Source organism: Erpetoichthys calabaricus, chromosome 2 (genome assembly GCF_900747795.2).
Source record: "Erpetoichthys calabaricus chromosome 2, fErpCal1.3, whole genome shotgun sequence".
NCBI classification, from domain to species: domain Eukaryota; kingdom Metazoa; phylum Chordata; class Cladistia; order Polypteriformes; family Polypteridae; genus Erpetoichthys; species Erpetoichthys calabaricus.
The window spans coordinates 76,706,277-76,728,624 of NC_041395.2; the positions used below are offsets into that span (position 1 = coordinate 76,706,277).

Sequence of the window (22,348 nt, forward strand, 5' to 3'; positions counted from 1 at the left end):
CCCAATGGGAAATTCACATTCTTCAGCAGCAGCATACTGATACACTTACAATGGACACTTCAGTGGTTGTTGCAGCGTAACGGAGGCACCTTTGCTAAGGAAGTTTGGGTCACTCAATAATGGAAGCACACGAACAAATTAATCTGAGAACATAAAAATAATGGAAGTGTAGGCATCTCCTGGAAATATCTGGCAGAAGGAGGTCTCATTACTCCATGTATGGCCCTCATCTTTATATTTTATTAGATAGGTCTTTGGTGGGTAGACTTGTCATTTACTTACAAACTGGGCTTCAGAACTTCCAGGCAACAAGTGAGAGTTCTAGGATCCCCTCCAGAAATAGTCCCAGGGGACCTCCTGTACCAATTGATAGACAAGAGCTCCTTTCACTCATAACACACTTGAGCTTGGAGTTGGGGGAGAGGATTGTGGCAATAGCTCAGGTAGTAGAAGCAAGAGAGACCAGGGGTGGTGAAAGAGGATAAGACGAGTGATTGGTGCATCACTAGACAATTACTTTAGGCACCCCACATGGCACAGGGACAAAAACTGTTTAGGTAGGTTTACTGGGGCAGCAGATTATTATTTTCTTAATTAGGGGGCTCTGCCCCCCTGCTTACTTCACTTGCCAACCTCCGGGGGCATCTCCATTACAGAATGCAATTCTATTTAAAAAGAGATGGTATATAAAAGAGTATGCGGGGCACGGGAGGAAGAGGGTTTGCGCTTTAGTATTTATTGATAGAAAATCATTTACTTGAGTATTTCAATATAATTGTCTATTTTAAATACCAGTGAATAATAAAACATAATAAAAAGTAAAAGTAGAAGTAAAAAGCAAAATGTATAAAAAGTAAATAAAAAACAATTTGAATTTATTTAGCCTCTAACTTACATTCTATAAATGTTGCTTTTTTGCATTTCTGTTCGTATATTGTTCAGAATATTTTTCTCTCTTTCATTTATTGGATGATTCTCTTTTTCTTGATTTTTATTATATGCAGCAATTTTTTGTTCATTTTCTTTTTTTTTGATGTTCATCATCAGCTCTTGACACTCTTTTTCTATCCATCCATTCATTTTCCAACCCCCTAAAATCCGATGTTCTTGAATAGATCATTTGCTTTTCTGCCTTGCCATTATAACCGACTGTGTTGAAGGGTGAGTTACAACTGAGAGTGTCACAGGGTGGTACCGAGAGAGTAGTAGTAACGATTGGGTGAGCGGTATGGAGGGGAGTGGTCTGGTCAAGGCTGAATGATGTGGACATGATGGAAAACTTTTGTAATATAACCGAGGTATTTGCACTATAGTGTATGTAAGTTTAGTTAGTTTAATGTATGTCATTTCTTGTAATATAATGTACATTTTTGTCTTGATGATCTTTATTTGTGTTCACCTCTAAAGGCCACATTATATGCATTATATATCACAAATAAATATTTTTAAAATATTACAGCAGACAGAAATGATCCAGAACATTCAGGCATGTCACCACAGACTTTCTCAGTCACGATTAAATGAAATTACCTATTAAATAAACTGACAAACAGAAGGATGTACCTGCTGACAGAAGATGTTCAGTTATCAACTGAAGAGCTCCCATACAATGACCTGTTGGACTCCAAATCAGACTAAAGTAGTGGTATCTGGTGCAGTTCTAAATACAGGACTAGAAGATGTGTACTCCTAGAAAAATGGCATGCCTTGTTCTAAGATGTGTACTCCTGGAAAAATGGCATGCCTTGTTCTATTAGGCTCCAGGAACTGAACCTTTTTATTCAGCGATTAGCCACTGAATTAGAATCCGACCTTGTTCCTGTCTGAGTTTGCACATTTTCCCCATGTCTGTGTTTTTTTTTCACTCTAGGTAATGTCCTTTTCATTCCACGCCCTAAAGGCATTCAGGATAGGTGGCCTGGCAACTATACATTGGTTCCATGCAGGTGATTTTCTCCAGTAATAGAGTGTAATATGATCAAATCACTGGCCTCCAAGTCTCCAGAGCTGGATGAAGAGGAATTAGTATATTGGATGGATGAATGGACAAATGAATTGTCTTGAACAGCAAAGGGAATAGGGTAAGTGGACATCTAAACTAGGTTTTCAAAATTGTCAAAGGCGTCAATAAAGTTGATCCATCAGAATTCCATGAGTGAAATACATACTTAAAAACGCACACTGGAAATGAAGAGGAAGCATTTATTCACAAAAAAGGAAGCAAGTCACATAGCTGACTAGATAACCAAACAAGCCCAAAGGATGTACGATTCTGAACGTTCTCAAATTGCTATCAGCTGACACTTTCAGGCAATTAATGCTCATGAAAAGTCGTCCTTATAGTTTCAAAGTGGGGTGTTTACCAAATTGCTAGATGATGCTTGGGGGTTAAGGTCACGTCTGTGACTCGAATGGATGCTTAGGAATGCACTTAGAATTAGAGTCAGAGATTGACTAAATATGTATTCCAAGTATGGACATGAAATTTAAGCTGAGTAAGCACTAACCATAGTAAGTATTACACTAAAATTAGGTGTATATTTAAAAAAATATATATCACACAGGTTTTGTAGATAAAAGTATGTTATTATTTTGACAATGTTTTTAAAACAGAAGTGGATACAATTAAGAAATCATTTTGCATAATAATGTGATCAGATACAGCAAAAATTGTTTGTACAGAAATGTGGGGGATGGTGCATTTACTTCTGTTTTTTGTTACGGGATATCTCAGATGAGAACAATCAGAAAATCAGAAATTTCTTGTTGGATAAAAGTGGAAGAGTTCAAACTAGTCAGAGATGCCCCTGCTGATTAATGCGGATGTGAAGAACCAGAGTTCCTGAGGGCCAAATGCTAAAATTCGTTAATGTGGTTTTAATACAGGAGATCTCTGCTATCTGAAGCTGGCTGTGCTTTATGCAGGTTTGGGCAAGGATGGGCACAGTCAGTTTCTTCCCATCTATCCACGTCTCTGAAGAATTCAGCCCCACCCTACAGAGGCCTGCCAGTGCTTAGAGGTGAGGGTGCGGTCTTTACAGAGCCAGCAGAGGCCTCAGTCAGTTACAAGCAGTTGTGAGAAGGAAGTATTGCACTATATGAAAGGGAGCTGAGGGTCTCAAGGGCAAGTCCATCATGTTTTCATAGCGAGCACAATCACAAAATGCTTTGAACAGCACAACAAGAGAAATTATGAGCAAGCTTTTTAATAATCACATTCATTTCATGGACAGCACCATCATAAAATGTTAAACTAATAAAAAACAGATCCGTTACTGGTAACTAATGATAAATCTCCAGTAAACACTGATATTTCCCTAGGCGTCAGGTTAGAATGTACTGTACAATGAAGCTGATTAATGGTGAGGGGTGATACACTACACACAAACATTAGTATCACTAGGGTAGATATACAAGAATGAGTTCTAAAACAATGCAATTAAAAAGTGGAGCAAATGTAAAATGAAAAGGGAAAAGGTGGGCCACATAATGTGATTTAACAGTTAGAACTGATGGATCCTTGCAGACAGGCCAAGAGTAGGAGCCTTTCACCTTCCTCTTGCTATCAAACCTTTTATATTTATTTTCTTACAATAATGAAGAACAAAATTACTTAAAGGAAAATGATGTGTAACATAGATATTAGGATGGTCACACTTAAACTGGATCAGTTTTGGTGGGTAGTTTTTACCCTTTTAAAATGAAAGGGTTTGCAAGTTAAGTTAGCTGGAAACATTAAATTGGCCTGGTGTCCTGTGACGGGAAGGAGCTCAGAGCTGGGTCTAACCTCACATTCAGTGTCAGACGGATCAAGGGAAGTCTTTACAGCTCCAAAGTATTAAAAGGCAGCCATTAAAAGGTTAAAACTGGGCCTGACTAGGATTTGAACATTTCAATATTTCACTTGACTAATTAGATGGAGTGGAAACGCGTACAATCTCCCTTACACAACAAGTGGTTACTATTAAAAAAAAAGTTCACATCAAACAATTGTTCGATTTACACCAAGTTTGGAGCTAAATTAAATGCTACAAAATCAGAAACCTTGTGCTTACATTATAATCTGAGGTGCATCCTTGGCTTAGCCCGTGTGTTGGCCTGGTGGGCCACTCGCACCAGTGTACAGAATTTATCTTGATAGCATTTGTGGTGCTGATGAACCTTGCAGCAGATGATGCAGATATTTTTACAGTGAGAACCTCTTAAAATGGGTGATGGCTTGTAACACAGTAGTGCCATGAACACCATCATAAATATGGTAGCCTGCAGTTCCATGAACATGTGCATGTTTACTGGTCACCATTTCTATACGATGAAAAACTTCTGGAATTTTTGGATAATGCCAAGGATGGGTAGTTGCAGCAAGTCCAATTTTTAACCTTTGAAAAAAGTCAGGCTCTATGAACGGGGGGCAATCTACATGTGGAAACTCTGGATATGTGCCAGGCCCTTCCAGTAATTCGCCCACCTGTTATTAGCAGATAGTGCACTGCAATTTGCAATTTACTAAAATATGCTTTTTGAAACCTAAGGCACCACTGAAAATGTTATTACATTAAATTGTAAATGATGAAAACAAAAGGATGCACAGAGTTTGGGGGGGCCTGGCCTTTTAGAAAGCCGTCTATGATTGAAGGCCCGAGTTTGTGAAGTGCATTGTGGTTACAGTAATCCCTCCTCGATCGCAGGGGTTGCGTTCCACAACCCCCCGCAAAAGGAGAAAATCCGCGAAGTCGAAACCATATGTTTATATGGTTATTTTTATATTGTCATGCTTGGGTCACAGATTTGCACAGAAACACAGGAGGTTGTAGAGAGACAGGAACTTTATTCAAACACTGCAAACAAACATATTTCTCTTTTTCAAAAGTTTAAACTGTGCTCCATAACAAGACAGAGATGACAGTTCCGTCTCACAATTAAGAGAATGCAAACATATCTTCCTCTTCAAAGGAGTGCGCGTCAGGAGCAGAGAATGTCAGAGAGAGAAAAAAGCAAACAATCAGAAATCAATAGGGCTGTTTGGCTTTTAAGTATGTAAAGCACCGTGCGGGAAGCATGTCGCTTGACAGACCATCTGCAAGAAAGCGAGCAACGTGAAGATAATCTTTCAGCATTTTTAGATGAGCGTCTGTATCGTCTAGGGGTGCAAACAGCCCCCCTGCTCACACCCCCTCCGTCAGGAGCAGAGAATGTCAGATCGAGAGAGAGAAAAGCAAACAATCAAAAATCAATACGTGGTGTTTGATCTTTTAAGTATGCGAAGCACCGTGCGGGAAGCATATCGCTTGACAAAGTAGCCACATTTAAGCCCAGCAAGGAAGAGAGCAATGTGAAGGTAATCTTTCAGTGTTTTTTGAGGAGCGGCCATATCTTCTAGGGGTGCGAACAGCCCCCGTGCTCACAATATATTTGAGGAGTTTTATTTAATAGGTAATACGCGCTCTGGTTGGGTAGCTTCTCAGCCATCTGCCAAAAGCGTCCCTTGTATGAAATCAGCTGGGCAAACCAACTGAGGAAGCATGTACCAGAAATTAAAAGACCCATTGTCCACAGAAATCCGCGAACCAGCAAAAAATCCGCGATATATATTTAAATATGCTTACATATAAAATCTACGATAGAGTGAAGCCACGAAAGTCGAAGCGCGATATAGCAAGGGATTACTGTATATTGAAAGTAAAATATTAGTGAACAGTGGGAATGCAGTATATAAAATAAAGATTACTTTTGTTCAGTTAAGCTTAAAGTTTATTAAATAGGCAACAGGCAGTGGTGTAGTGATTAAGGCTTTGGATTTTAACCCCTGAGGTTGTGGGTTCAAATCCCGCTACTGACACTACTGTGCGACTCAGAGCAAGTCACTTGATCTGCTTGTGCTTCAATTGGAAAACCAAAAGAAACGTAACCAATTATATCATAAATGTTGTAAGTCACCTTGGATAAAGGCGTCAGCCAAATAAGTAAACTTGTTAAATAATTTGCCTCTCATTAAAAGGCTGGTTGGAAAAAAGCCTACAACAACAGAGTACTTCATGAGGTTAAACTTGGGAACCCTAATGCTGGCAAAAGAAATGTATCACTTATTACTAATTAAAACCAAATACATACACTGGGAAATGGATAAAACTGCAGCCTGTAGAATGCCATAGGAGGCATCCAGGCACTTGAGTTCTTGCCCTTATTTTTAAAGTATGAGAACACCATTAGCTTCTGATATATCACATTTCATACAATAGAAAATGATTTGCTACACCAATGAGCCATTTCTTATTGTGGCCTTGTTTTGTTTAGCTCGTGCAATATTATAATAGTGAACTTGTTGCTGTACCTCTGTATGTCTAACCTTTCTTGATGTTCGCTCATGAGTTCTGGACAGGATCAAAAAGGAAAAAAAAAAAAAACATTGCCCCCATCCAGGGGGATTTCCACCAGTTTGCAAAACAAATTGGGCAAAACTGATGAGCAACAGACGGCGGCAATTGTTTTGTGTCCATTACATCCAAACGTTTGCCAATAGGTGTTCTGTGGTTTGGTTTTATTGTTTAATCACAAACAGAACTTTTCATTTGTATTCGGCCTCTCTGCTGTGCTGTCTTAATTATATGTTTAAAGACCTATGGACCAGGGCACTGTTGTAAAGCCACCATTCCTTAAGATATTTAAGTCTCACACTCCGCTTCTGATCAATTAGAGCCCTCATGCCAAGTCTTTGTGCCAGCTTCACCTGCTTCACATTTTCAGGTCAGTGCTTAAGGAAGTACAGGGCCTATAAAGAGACCCACTCCCTTGGATATTTCCACATTTTATTGTTACACAGCAAAAATGTCGCTGTGCAGATTGCAAAGCTCATATAGACGTGTGCACACAGATTCACTACATTACTAACTTGTGAGGGGTGAATACACAATCAAATTGTGTTTTATACTTTTAACTAGAGGTATTACCCAGTTTCCTACAACAATGGTAATACACCTGTCCTTGTATTTTAAAACATGGAATGAAATTACCTTTGATTATTTTTTGCCTTGAACGATGTCTTTTGAAATGCATTATTATATTTTCTCATAACACTGAGAAAATGTTGTGTGTCTAGTAGTAAACCAAATACTAAAAACATTAGATTGCTCTAGACGAGAACAGCCCAACAAAGCGTGCCAGTCCTATCCACTTATTTCTTCCAAAAAAACAGCAAGTCGAGTTTTGAAAGTCCCTAATGTCCCACTGTCTACCACACTAATTGGTAGCTTATTCCAAGTGTCTATCATTCTTTGTGAAAAGAAAAACTTCCTAATGTTTGTGCGCAATTTACCCTTAACAAGTTTCCAACTGTGTCCTAGTGTCCTTGATGAACTCATTTTAAAATAAGTCTCGATCCACTGTACTAATTCCCTTCATAATTTTAAACACTTCAATCATGTTTCCTCTTAATCTTCTTTTGCTTAACCTGTATAAGCTCAGCTATTTTAACCTTTCCTACTAAACCTTTAGTAGGACCTGTAAGTCTTCAAAAGGATATAATTTGATTTTTCTACTTTCGAAAAATATTCCAGGTAGTTTGTCAGTGCATTTTAATACACAACATGGAAAAGTACTTAAAATAAAGGTTTGCGTGTCACCCACTTTATAGATTTATGCCATTCAAGTATATATCATGATGCAAAAAGCAACAAATTTGCATTTAGCTGCAGATGAAACTAATCCATCTCCTTACCCAAAAATTCTATTCTAATTCATAAATGCAGTTGTTAAATTATGTATCATGATACCAAAATGCAACCATGCATTCTTTGTTGATCCATTAGTAAAGCATTTCTAAGACTCACTTATCACACTTGCATTACAGACTTGGAAAGGTACTGGAAGGTTCATTAACCATACAAACACAAATTTTTCTCTGTAAGCCACAGAATTAGGTCTCCGCATGCCATGCACTCTGCTGTAGACTGAGGTCTCACGTAAAATAGTCCAAGGCTTTATCAGAACGCCTAGGTTACAAAGGCCCTGGACGTCACAGTAGTTAATGTTTATACTACAAATTCTGACGCATTTGATAAATGCTGCTCTTTAAATCATCCATCCATCCATTTTCCAACCCGTTGAATCCGAACACAGGGTCACGGGGGTCTGCTGGAGCCAATCCCAGCCAACACAGGGCACAAGGCAGGAAACAAACCCCGGGCAGGGTGCCAACCCACCGCAGGACACACACAAACACACACTAGGGCCAATTTAGAATCGCCAATCCACCTAACCTGCATGTCTTTGGACTGTGGGAGGAAACCGGAGCGCCCGGAGGAAACCCACGCAGACACTGGGAGAACATGTAAACTCCACGCAGGGAGGACCCGGGAAGTGAACCCAGGTCCCCAGATCACCCAACTGCGAGGCAGCAGCACTACCCACTGCGCCACCGTGCCGCCTTACCACTACAAATCTTTATTCCATATTTAATGCATTTGATCTTTAATACAGCTTACTTTTGACAAACCAAGACTTTTAAGTAGTTGTCATTATTTGCTTATCTATTACTGGTCACTGTTTAATACGAGGAGCAAAATATTTACAGAATACAAGAAGATTTTAAATAAGCAGCTTAATTCATTATATTTAAATACTGAGGTACTGGAAGTGCTATTAATTGTGTTTCCATTTCAGATTTTGGATTAAATGATACATATTCGTGATTCAGCAAGACAGCATGAATCTTGATCAGTTTGATCCAAACTATAGCACACACTAGCATGTTCTACAAACTCTCTGTATACCTCTGTTTGCACAGTTTACTGAAGAAAAATACAAAGAAACACAGTTAAAACCATATTTTTTTTTTAAAATAAACCTGCTTATTTCAGGGTGTTGTGGTGAATCCTGGGTATGGTCATTGATGTGTCAGTTGGGGTTCTCCACCAGGTGCTTTGTTTTTCCCTCCACACACCCAAGAACATGTACATACTGGGTTAACTGGCCAATTGAAATTAACCAAACGTGTCCACGGATGTGTTGGTGTGTGCCCTGCCCAGAAGCGATTCCTGTCTTGTGCCCAGTGTTGCCAGGATGGGCTCTGGCTCTTTGTGACACTGAATTGGATTGAGCTGGTTTGTGAATGTTACGCGCTTCACTGGTTTTTTAACTTATGGCGGGTCACTATTAGTATTGAAATGGTCACACACCAGTACAAACAGAGCTGGGTGTAACCTGCAGAGCCACTATCTGCATTTGTCTCAACTATAGAAATGAAGACTACATTATTTGGGGTGAGATTAAGCATTACCCACATACACAGCACTTAATCAGCCCCATGATCTGTGGTCAGACGGGCAGAGACCACTTACATATACCTCACCAGGCTACAAATCTAGGTGTCCTATTCCTAACTCCCGTCACATTAGTACCGATTCTTTTTGAGTTAAAAAAGTTTAGGATAAATTGTAAAAAATAGATGGATGCCAAGATTCTGGGAAAAACAAACCCTAGCACATGAATTTTAGCTGACACTATATGAGCCTGCAGTCACAAAGCTTAACAGTGAACACATCAATTAGCGTTCAGCCATTCTCACTGGACACATTTTTTAAAAAAGCTTATTGTTGTTTCTCCATTCACATCAGTTGTTTTGGAGAAATGTTAATGATAAGGCACCTCTTCACCTAAATGCAAACACAGCGCAAGAACAGTCCTCAGACTGGTGGGTGCCTCAGTGAAATCAGGCCCAAATGATGGTAACTTGATCATATCTGGGGAGCAATAAACACGTTAATAAAATTGTGAAAAAGAGCAGCACAACACAGAATGTCTAAGGAGAACTGCATTGCAGATGAGAACTCATCCTGAACTAGAAAGATAACTGGAAAACAAAAACAACAACTGGGAAATGCTGCATTTCGCACTGCAGGCTTCTTACAATGGTCACAAGTTGGTACTTACCTGCACCATTAAACCTACAGTAAGGAGAGGGGAAAATTTTATATATATATTATATATATATAAATAAAGTCTGAAAGTGAGACTAATAGGGGGTAAAGGCCAGTGTGTGCATTAACATAAATATTAAAAGCAAAAACACTGATTAGTGGTGTAACTTTATATGAGAAAATTATATTTTAAAAAGTAACAACAACAAAAAAAAAAACCTTCATTACTGTGTGCCGTCCACTGCAGTCTCTCGAGTCTCCTTCGACAAATCCTCCAGTTTAAATAAACAGCCCGCAGACTGATGGAGGATTCATCCTGTAACTTGGATCGCACAGGCCAAGTCACAAAAGCTGCTCTATCTTAGCCTGAAATTGACTCTCCAAAAGAGACCTTGGCGAGCCATCGAAGACAAATGACTATTACTCCAAAACATGTTACATTTATTTGGACTATGCCAGTGAATGTGAAATTGTTTCTACATGGCTGATCATTTTATCCTCCTTGTGCCCGTCAGTGTTTTTTTCATGCCATTTGCATTTTGACTACAAGCCGAATTTAATATGCAACCCATAAATACTTGGGTGCTTTCATCTTTGTTTCTCATGAAGTCAGGGAAAGATTTGTCAAAGTGACCTATTAAGTAACAAATCTCTATAAAAATGCACTGCTGGAAATCTCTAAATATAGATTTAATGTACCTTGAAAAGCTATAAAAATAAAAGGTTACAAAGACCTTAACCAGAGTGCTGCCTTGCTGAATGTCTCATCCTATGAATCACCGTGCAGGAGACACACAGCACAGACACACAGAGAGGCAAGAACAGTCATAAAGCGCTCTCCTCAACATTCACAAATTTAAACAAGAACCAATATGCCTGGAATATCTGCAAGAAAAGCGTCACTCTTCTGCCACTCCACTGAGTCAAAGCAGGAGACGCGCCCTAACAACCTGGATTGCCAAAATTCCCACGGATACATTCTGATACCTCATAGAGCCACCCATCCACTGGCTAGCCTTTTAAAGTTTCCTGCCCAGGTATTAGTAATCACTGCTGTCAGTTATCTCATACAAGACTTTGTCTAAAATAATGAGCAATCATTTACAGAAATGATGACTGCAGCACTGTGGTTGGTGCTTTTGCTCAGAGACCTACAAGGATTAGACATACTTGACGTCCCAGTCATTGTGGAGCTGCACGTCATCTGTGTCTACACGGGTCTTCTTCAGGTACACCATAGCCATAGACATGCTTGTTGCAGTAGATTAGTCAACTGATCTGCTATGGCCGTTGTGTCCTATCCAGCTTTTGATTCAGCCTCACTCCTAAGGCAAATCAAAATGGACTCCAAAAAATGGCAGGCAGCACAGTGATAACTCATAGCTCACAATTCACAATTTCTACAAGTCTGTACGGTCAGTTTAAAGCTACTAATCATCCTTCTATCTTCTGTACTTTTTTATTCAGTTTAGGGTCATGGAGGCTTAATCCTGTCAAGTACTATAAAGGGGAAATTTACTATTCAGCCACACATCAACAAAAATTAAGTGTTTGAATAGTCTCATTAAAAATAAATAAGGATTTGAATGTTGGTAAAAGTTCAAGTTGCTATTACATATTTGTTTGTATTTAATGTGCCTTTGTATGCTTCATTTTTTGAACATTTTTGCTCACAATGCATCAGCAAAGCATGCAGTGCTTATGACTTGTGCACTGTCACATCCTTCACTTGGAAAACAAAGCACTTCGCAATAGTGCGCAGAAAGTGACACGATCAAAGAGAAATGTGCAACTGGGACACTTCACATTTTTGATACAAATATAAAACCCATACAAGATAGTTCAGGATTACTTAAACACGTTAAAGGCACTCGTCCCCATCCAGGCCTTTGCTCTGCTATGTGCCCTTTTGGTCCTTGGGTGCTGAAGACGTGAAGTCAGCACCTGCTTATTTTTTTTTTATATAAGCTGAGGCACAGTGAGTCCATTTGTGTTTCGCACAATAACAATCACACTAATAACAACTTAAAATTCTATAATGTAAAAAATAAATAATACTACACAGGTAAATTTAAAAAAGCTTAAGTGTATGTTTTTCTTTTATTTTAACAAACAGTTTAATGGATATTAAGTGTCCAGAGCAACATGTTTTGTTAAGATTGTAGACAGGGGTGCCAGTAGTCCAATGGATTCTTTTCCCTCTTAGCAGAATCCACAAAAATATAACACCTGTAACCTTAAGGCTCTTTTTCCATTACATGTTTGTTTTAGGAAGTTTGTGTCAAACCAGCAGGCTCCAAAAGGCATACATTGGTTGAGGGGGCTAAGCATGCTTTCCTGACACTGAAAATGCTGTTTAAAATGGCGATTTTAAAGTTGTTAAAATAATGAAAGGAAAGTCAAAAACATCAGGAACAAAAACATCAGGAGTAAAATGATAATTTTAGGGTACTTGAGTGTTTAAAATCTGTTGTTAGTATATCCATTAACCAAAACGCAGAGCAGTATGCGAGAACAAAATCTGCCCATTTCATAAAAGAAGATATTAACAATTAAAAATTACAAAAATGCTGATCGTGAATGTGATGTGCACAACACAAACAAAATAAATCAGTAACTCAATACGGAAATCAGTGCGAGTTAAAATAAAGGGCCGTTCTTTTACAAACAGACAATCTACCAAGACCAAGATATGCATGCAATATGGAGTAGTGGTCAAGGCATTAGGTTTTAAATCACTCAAGCCACACATCACTCACACAAGCCCACATCGCCAGAATGCCTTCGTCAGGGAAGTCCGACAGACTATGTTGTCTGCTGCTGCTGCACATTTGGAGATCAGCTATGGATCTGCACATGCCATAGTGCATGATGACTTAGGGTACTGTAATGTTTGTGCAAGAGGGGTACCCAAACAGCTTACTGATCTGTCATGGAGCGTTCATGTTCATTTGACCTTGGCTTCAATTAGAGAAAGAGCAGCCATGTACGCTGAGCTGAACGTGTTTGAACTATCTGTTGTGGATATCACAAAAGTTTCAAAACTGATTTTTGAAAATTTTGATTTACCCTTGTGTGTTTTTAACCAACTAAACTTTTCCAGCAAACAGACAGAAAGGACCAGAGGCAAGATATTTAAAACTTTAAAAACTGCTGAAACCTTGAATTTAAAATCTTTATCCTATGGTAGTGAGAGCTGGAGCTTATTCCGGGAACAAAAGCACCAAGCAGAAATAAACTCTTCTTGCACCAGTCTATCAGAGAGCATATTATTTAAAGGAGTCAATTTAAACACAAAGGATGTGTTTACTCAGGTATTTAGTGTTTTTATGCATGTGTCCTTCTAAGATCAAGTATATTAACACTCTATTATCTTTCTATTCAACATTCTATGTTTAAATTATTTTTTTGCAGGAGTGACTCAGGATTAACTTATAATGTCAATTTATTTATAGAGCACATTTAAAACAACAGTAATGCTGTAGCCAAACATAAATAAAATAAATAGAATAAAATCTAATAAAAACAATATAAACCAGAAGTAAACTGAAACAAACAAATGACTGTGACAAAGAAACGATCCGTACCACTGAAAATCACAGAAAGCTAAGGAATAGAAATGTTTCTTCAATCACAGTTTAATGTAATTGGTAAAGAATTCCACAGACGAGGTGCAGCAGCTGCAAAAGCCCTGTCCTCCTTAGTTTTACACTTCGTTCAGCTGTTTCTTGTGGTCCCTTGTACTGAAGATCTCAGCTCTCTGGATGGCTGGTGTATAACACAATTCAGATAAATAAGCAGGAGTATAACCATGTATTGATTTAAAAACCAGCAGCGAAATTTAAAAATAAATTCTGAAACTAACAGGTAGCCAGCGTAAAGAGGCTAAAATTGGAGAAACAGAACCAAACTTTCTTGCCCCGACCAAAAAACGGACAGCAGCATTGTGGACCAACTGAAATCTGGAAATCACAGATTTGCTAATCCCAGAATACAATGAGTTGCAGCAATCAGGCCAGAAAAAAAATGAAAACATGAGTAACTTTTTCCAGATCCTTAAGTGATAAAAAAAAGGGTTAACCTTGGCTAAAAGATGAAGCAGGAAATAGCAACTCTTAACCACAGAATTTATCTGTTTCTCAAAAGTGATTCCGAACATGGGGTTTGCAAAAGTTTGTGAAAGAGCCAAGGAGTTTGAAACCAGTTTGAGCTTTGGCAGGAAGACCAGCTATCAGCACTTCTGTTTTATTTTGATGAAGAGCGAAAAACTTGTCAGCCACCCAGGATCAGGGTTCTATAAGACAAGTGTACAGCCGATTCATTGCAGAGTTACACGCAGGAATACAACAATTCATCACAGTTAAGGAGTAGACATTCAGTGGAGTAATGGCACCATCAACCTGCACTGAATAGCACTGACAACAGTCAAAAGCAACTTCATTTAGCACAGCAAGCTATGCCACTTAGTTTTCCATGCCATTTCTGGACTGGTTAGCATAGAGCAATGGTTTAAGTGTGTCAGGTGAACGACAAAGAACAGGGGCACAGGAAAGCCCTCACACTGGAGTTAGCTCTGGTGTTGCCATCAACTTTAAACAGGGAGATGATGCAAAAAAATAGGCACTTGAACTAAGGCTGTATGTGTCTTTTGTTAATCTTCCTCTGACAATTAGATCACTGTCCTCAGACCACCTTACACTATATCCAATGCGGTGTTAACATTTTACTTTAGCTTTCATATCCTTGATTTCAGTGCTAATAAATAACCAGATTTCACAGATTACAATATACTAAATCAGCATATACAAAACAATCTCTCCTAAATTAAACACTTACCTGACTATATAACTGTCTGCCAAGACAATATTAGTAATACGGTAGAAAGCTAAATGGTTTCCACATTAGTGAAAAAATTCAGACAGAACTGAACTCATCCCCATTATTGGACTGTTAAGTTGGCGCTGGTTCTGTTATCTTAGGTAGCTTTTGATCTCGCTTGACTGAGATGAAGTGGAGCTAAGATGTGGGGTCAATGTGCCTGCTGCTACAGTAAGCAATAGTTGATAAGTAAACATGGTAATGGGTCAAATATTATGGATCGAGTGTTGATGAAGTGTTCACATCTTCTGCTTTATGTATCAATGAATAATTTAAAAAGGTTTATATTTTGTAGTTCTTTACTAAAGGTTGAATAAGGTGGTCCCATACCTTTTCTGCAAAAATGTGTTGTTATGTAAAGTGGTGCCTTGGTTTTGTCATTCAAAACATGGAGTTTCTTTTACAATACTAGCTCACGTGTAATAGCCTATACCCCTCTGAGAGAAAAAAAAAAAAAAAAAAAAAGGAACATGGAGCAGGAGTTGCGCGTAGTCAGAATTTCTTAGCTATGCGAGTCAGGACACATATCTCCGTTCTTTTTGGAGTCTGATGATGCTTTAAGTAATCACATAAAAATGCATCTGGGGTGTTTCACTATAGCAGAAACAATTTTGCCAATTAAAAATACAGTTAATGCCAGCGGGAGGGGCAGTGACCAATACTGCACAGTATTGTATACATAACTTTAAAGCAGAATTAGAAGAAATATTCTCACTCTTGAAGATAATGCCCTTTCAGTGACTTCTTCCACTTTGTCCACTGCAACAATAAATAACATTCCACTCTCATCAGAGACGAACAGCAGTTTGTTAGCTTCATACAAGTCAGGGTAATTTACCCATTTCCCCCCTCCTCTCCTTTTTTCATTGTGCAACACTGACAGCTTTGTTTAAAAAAAAAAAAAAAAAAAAAAAAAAAGCAGATTTGCTTATGTTTCCTACAAGTCGATTTAGAAGTCTGCCTGTTTTTCTTAGCTATCTGAGCTTAAAATGAAGCCTCCCCCTTCCTCCACTGTATAGTCAGAAACTGAAACTTTGACCACAAGAGACAAAAGCAGCATTTCACAACTTTGATAGTCACTCCACCCAATGCCTGCCTCATCATAGCAATAGGCCTGCAAAATGTACTGCAGTGTGACTGCTAATCAACCGCAGAAAAACTTTAAGACAAGATAGCGTTATGACAAAATCAAAAAGGTGACAACAAGCTGAAATCAACTAAAAACACATAACATTCAGTGGTCAAGAGTCCTGTCTTCAATTTAAAACCACAATTTCATGAGGACAGCATTTTCCAGGAAGCGTTTATTTTAACAGTATTTTAACAGTATCGTATTTGAGCAAAAATGCATGTAATTTGCACATTGTAAGCATACAACTGGATATAAAATGAAATGAAATGATTTGCTGTGTCAGTCACAATAGACCACCATTCTATAAAAGGATAAAAAACGTATCCTTTTTGGATTGAGGATTCCTTTAATTATCCCAACATTTAACATTTGTGTCAGTCAACCTTACAACATCTCTTTAGATTCTAGAAAGATATAAATGAAAATGTAAACTCCATATAGAGGTCACTTAGGAAACCTACCCAAAACAACAAGTAAGGCCTAAGCAGCATATACCAATATCACTCGCCACCGACTACCACTTTTTATCTACAAGAAAGCAACCAGCTTGCTTTCAAAACAACATATAAAAAGGAATATCAAATAAAACTGAACCTTTTAATAGGCTGAGACTGAGTTCCAATTTTAATTTGGAAGATTGCACACGCAATGTGATTATTCATTTGAATGAAGACTTGAGGTTACATTTGTATTTTTAAAAAACAGTCTGGATGGTAATTTTCATTTTTTTTTATAACAATACATGGCACAATTAAACAAGTATGGTCATATGTACAGTATATAAGCACACTCATTTATTTATCCGATGTGCAGCCTGTTCAATTTAAATAACTCCAACACTCCCTTAAATAAAGCTGGCATTTATGTATTAATGGCTGTGGCAAAGGTGCTTATTTTAAAGGTATTAAGGAGAATTGGGGAAAAAAATATATCACAGGTCCAGAAAAAATATGCAATCAAAAGGTGACAAATTTCATTAAGTTAATGACTTGATGCAACATTAGGACGTTAACACTGTTAAAAACACTGTTAGGTTTGGTTGTACTGACAGACAATATAAAAAAGAAAAGGCTGTACAAGCAGAGGAGAGTGTTTTCATGCCAATAACAGAGTGTCAGTGGGTAGAGATTGACTACCAGCAGGACTAAACTTGCAAGCTCCAGAAAATCTGCGAACATGCTATACTCTTATTTTCTTGTTAGACAAACAAGAAAAGCACCCGATTGGATCCTTTTGACTATCTCAGTGAAAACAATCCCCTCAGATGCAACACCCACATGGTAATAATAAACTATGGGAAATATTTTAAGAGCACTTAAGCCCTGCAAATCGTACGCCCACACACGTTGGCAAATTAAAAATCTCAGTAAATATGCAGCGCAGTGTGCTTTTTGTGCATAACATGCATGTGCTCCAGATCCACTGAAGACCATCACAGTCAGCAACTAAATCCTAGGCTGCAGGAAACCATCTGCACAACTTTGCTTTGAAAATACAAAATCATTTTCATAATGATTATTTAATTTTCATTTTGATCTGGATGGAAAATTGAAAACATTTTATGAAAAAAGTCCACTGCAAGCAGCATCAAGGGTAAAGGAAGTGTGCCAAAACAGGAAAAAGTACACGTCTGCCAGAACTGCTGCCTGTGTTTGTGGCAGATCTGAAAGTCAACATTTGTGGTCTATGGTTGGATCATTTTACACTTCTCTGTCAGTTCTGACATTTACAAATTGCTCCTGCATTGTCCCTTCATTTTGGAAAGACAGTGGATTCACAGAATCTAACAAAGAGGAAATCAAAAAGAGGTAGTGCTAGGAACAAAAGGAGAATACTCTTTAAACCTTAAATTGACATTCTTTTACCACCAAAATTCGAGAAAATAGAACGCTGTGCAAATAACTGTTGATTTCCCAAAAACTATGCCAAGTACGTCTCTTTTTGATGAAAAATCTTGCAAAGGATTACTGCATATAAAAGAGCGGTATGTTCAAGAACAGTTTTAGGAAATTGATTATCACTGCTGACAGGAAGTAAAATGACAAACATAAATGTAAGAAGTGTTGTGGTAGATAAACGCATACTGTAAATGGCACCTTTCAAAAAAGAGTGTGTAGCAGAGAGCGTAAAGGTAATATATTTCCAAATACACCACTGTACACAGAGTTGAGGTTAATGTAGTATTACTGTATGTAATATGTTCTTGTAGCCTAATAACATTTCCTCGTTGCAATTCAGTGTGACACACTATAGTTTAAAACTTTAAATACTTGTAATCACGTTACAGTTGCTGGCTTAACTGGAATTTTATTATCTGTGTTACATGCGTTTCTAAGGAACTAACATGTTGAATAAATGTACTAAACGCCTTGAAGGACCGCTATTCCCAATTACACAACATTTGAGGAGGCGAGTGTGGCTACCCGATCTGTGTCCCTGGTCTGATTTGGGCTGGATAGTCACATGATTTCTACCCAACATATAATAGCTATATTAATTATTTTTTTGTTTCTCGTGGCGTATAACTTCTTGATCAAAGAACTCACAGGGAATTAGATTTACAGAGGCAAAAATGTCTTTGATATCAAATCGTCATGCATCATAAAACGTATTGTGCCACACACCACATACATTTGTAATTTTTATATCACATCTATTTAGTATTGCAATGAAGTCTGTGTTCAATGAAGGAAACTGAATCATTAACAAAAAAAAAAAAAAAAAGAAAAAAAAAAAAAGCATTTATATGTTGCAATCACCACCTACTTCTTTTGATACCGTAAAGAGCATGTGGGTGTCATCCTTGTAATGTGCAAATGATACACATGTGTATGGGTTCAGAGAGTAATGCAAAAGTAAAATAATTTGTAATATTACATCTAGGTACAAGTAATAACAAAGTAATTCTGCTACAAATTAAAATAGTCATTTGTAACAGATTACTTGCTTATGTCGCATTACCTTGGAAGTCGGATGTCAGAGCTGGGAATGACGTCACACCCGAATTGACTGCATTTCAGTAAAATAAAAATAAAAAACCAATACGGACATGTCCAGGAAAACCTCTGCTGTGCCTGCTCCATTGGAATAAATGGCAGTTACCACCACATTATGTGGTATTTTGTGTATTCAAACACCATAGCAACATGTCCACAGATAGAAGTGCGTGTACAACTGATTTAACGAGACACAAACAGACACAAGTACAATACTACAGCTTGCACATCGCCATTTTGGATTGCGGTTGGACAAACTCAGACTGGACAGAGCAGCCTCGAGTTTCTGAGGTGGACATCTAACTTGAGGGGCATTTCAGTTGAAAATTCTGACTTCCCACTTCAAATGGAATGCAGCATCTGAGTGACTATCCAAACTCTGCTGGCAGTCAATCAAGGTTATCATCATTAACTAAAATTGTACAATGACTGAAAAAGCATTTAGGTAATTGAAACAAAAACAAAACCAAAAGCCAATTGATAAATTAAAACTGAAAGATAGACAGAATACATGACAACTAAGATAAAATGAAAATGGTTATTGATGAAAATGTGCTGTTTACATTTAAATAGACTAATTGAATGTAGCCAACTGTTGACTCTCCCTCATTTTTTAAACTAACTGGCTATATAACCCAGCAAGCATAATGGCTGACAGTTAGCTAGAAATTACATGTTTTTGAACACTGACACACAACAAACACTTGGTTGGGAAAGTACTGTCTGGGAGTACTTTGAGAAGGACACAGTAACAAAAGAAAGTTCATAATCCACGTAGGCATTTAGGTGTGCAGAGCTCAAAGCAAAATTTAAAAACACATAAAACAAATTCACAACCACACTAAAAATGCTTTAACAGATATATATATATATATATATCTGTTATATATATACTGCTGACATACTGAAAAAACACAAACCCAGGAAGGAAGATAAAGTGACTATATTGGTCAAACATGATTTTTTTTTTTCTGCCTGCTCATCTTAACTGTCTGAACTCAAAAGAGACTGTGCTGACATGGCACTTTATTGAATCAGGAATGTCTCTCCGTTTATGTGGATTATCTGCCTTCATAAGCTATGGTGAAGTGCTTGATCTGAAGTTTAAAATGCCTAGTGTTGCCTAAGTAAACAGCCTGCTCCTCAAGTAGAAGGGCACTGCTACAACTACAAGGGAGACATTTTACAAGAGCCCCACTGCATCATTTAAAGAGTATATTTGCATATTTCAATAATTCCAGCAGAATGGAGGTACAGCGTGCATTTCTTAATCTTGCTCAAATGGGCCTTTTTAAGCTAAAATAAAAAACTTAACTGTGTTTGACCATTTCTATTTTACTTTTTATAATTGGTGCCTTACTTAAATTAGTTTTTATTTTGAGAGAATCATTTCAGTTTATATGACAGTGCTTGTGCATAACCCCAAGTGTGCCTTTCTGAACAGGCTGAGTTGACTCAGGGATCTGGATCTCAGGGATCCATTTTCATCCGTTTCAAAGAACCTCCACCTGACACTACACTAAATTCCGGTAATAATAAAAACCTCAGATGTCAAATAGGCCTTAAATTAACAGATGGACAAGTGATATAATTAAGAAGCTTACTTAAATCTAGAAAAATACATTTCAGGCTTCAGAATCAAAGTTGCATTTTTTTGTCTTAAATGCTGGTCCTAAACATTAGGTGGTAATTAATAACATGACATTTTAATGGTAGTAAAGGAGATAGAGGTCTAGTGCATGAAATTTTATAAAGAATACTGAGACTTGAGTTTCACAAATCATTTTTAAAACCAAGAAGGACTTGAATGAAAAGTGCCCCCCCTTCAGTAGAAAAAACACTCACTAGAAATGGAAGATACGAGTAGTAAAGGGGATTTTAGCAATAATATGAGTAATCAGAGATTTACATCTATATATTTGGGTGCAACGTATTCTTCATGTCATGTACATCAAATCAAATTAGTTTTTAATTACACCTACAAAGAAAAAACATTTTAAAAAAGTCATCGAATCAGCAACGGCTTTCTTCAAACTCAATGCGTTTTCCTCCAACTGAAAGGTTCAATTGTTATAGAAAACATATGTGGCTGGGTGAAGGTGTGCATGTTGGGATGTAACTAAGTAAGTGGTTTGGGAATTGAGATGAACTTAAAAATATAATCTTCCCAGAACCTACAGATATGTAATGGGCCATTCCCTGCAAAGTACTAGAATGCAGTAGGATTCATTATAAGAATGACATGGTAATTTTTTGGGTCTGTTGTGTTCAAGTCTGTCAAGTGGAAGAGGATCCCAGAAAAACAGTAGCATAAGCTACGTTACAACCAACACCAAAAGAGTATTTAGTGTGTATATGAGTTAAGTCTTCTCTTTCACTGTATACCTAATTTGATCATATTACTGTACTGCTGTACTGTTCCTGTAAATTGCTTAACAATTACCTGACCTGCTTAGGTAGAGTAATTTTTCAAATATCTAAACTTGCCAAAACAGACTAAACTTTGTGCTTGTTTATGGTGAGAAGTCAAGCAAAATGACACCTTTTATCGGCTAACTAAAAAGATTACAATATGCAAGTTTTATTCAAGCTAGCCATAGACTTATTTATTTCTGACAGGAGTTTCTTATAATTAGTTTTGCTTGAATTAACATTACCTGTCCTATGTTTAAGGCTGTCGTGATATTTTGTGTGCTTGATCTGTCTATTTTTTCTGAGACAGACCATTTCCAAAGATATTAGCTCTTGACCTTGGAAATTAGTGGGGCTGTGGCCCAGATTGTTGATTCTGGATTTCATTCACTCATAACCTCAACCTGGTGAAAACAGGAACATATAATTTAACCGATTAGAAAAACTAAATTTAACTACTGGAAGGCTCCCTGACATTTGATTTTCATGATTTTTGATATGCTTTTCCTTAATGTGACATACAACATAGATTTCTCTTTTTACTGGATCTCATTACAGTTACGCTGCTTTGCACAATCTGGCCTTCAGGTTTGTGGTGGTGCATTTAATTACGTGAACTGAAGCATCGCTAGACTGTGGTTTCCTGTTTTCATGAAGCCATCTGGACATTCTAATTAGGTCTAAAAAAGGTAAATGATAATCAAAGTGATGCTTTTGTTTAATGAAAAAAAAATCTCTGTGCAAAACAAAATACAGTTGGAAATGACACAGAATACAATAATAAAAGCTAATATGTGGAAAGGCTACAAGTTTGAACTTGTAATACTGTGACTTACATACTTAAAAGGCAGAAACATGAATCTAGATAAAGGGAACAGCGCTTCAGCAATACAATGTAGCTGAATCAAGAAAACTTGTTGGGCAAGTTATTTAAAAAGAAATGTAATAAATACACTTACACTGTTTAGGCCCATCTGAACCAGAAGATTGTGTAAATTAGAAAACATGTATTTAGT

At 37.6% G+C, this 22,348-nt stretch overlaps 1 protein-coding gene across 2 annotated transcripts in view; it reads right to left on the bottom strand.

Moving 5' to 3' along the window:
* Window positions 1–22,348, bottom strand: part of cdc42se1 (CDC42 small effector 1) — a 99,466-nt gene that overhangs the window by 18,319 nt on the left and 58,799 nt on the right. Inside the window, exon 4 of one of the 2 annotated variants that reach the window (XM_051922792.1) lies at window positions 16,517–17,707. The exons of the other annotated variant lie outside the window; for it this stretch is intronic. Within the exon in view, the coding sequence (XP_051778752.1) occupies window positions 17,699–17,707 (9 nt within the window). The 3' untranslated portion in view covers window positions 16,517–17,698. Of the gene's footprint in view, window positions 1–16,516; window positions 17,708–22,348 lie in introns of those variants that run through there. 2 annotated transcript variants of the gene reach the window in all.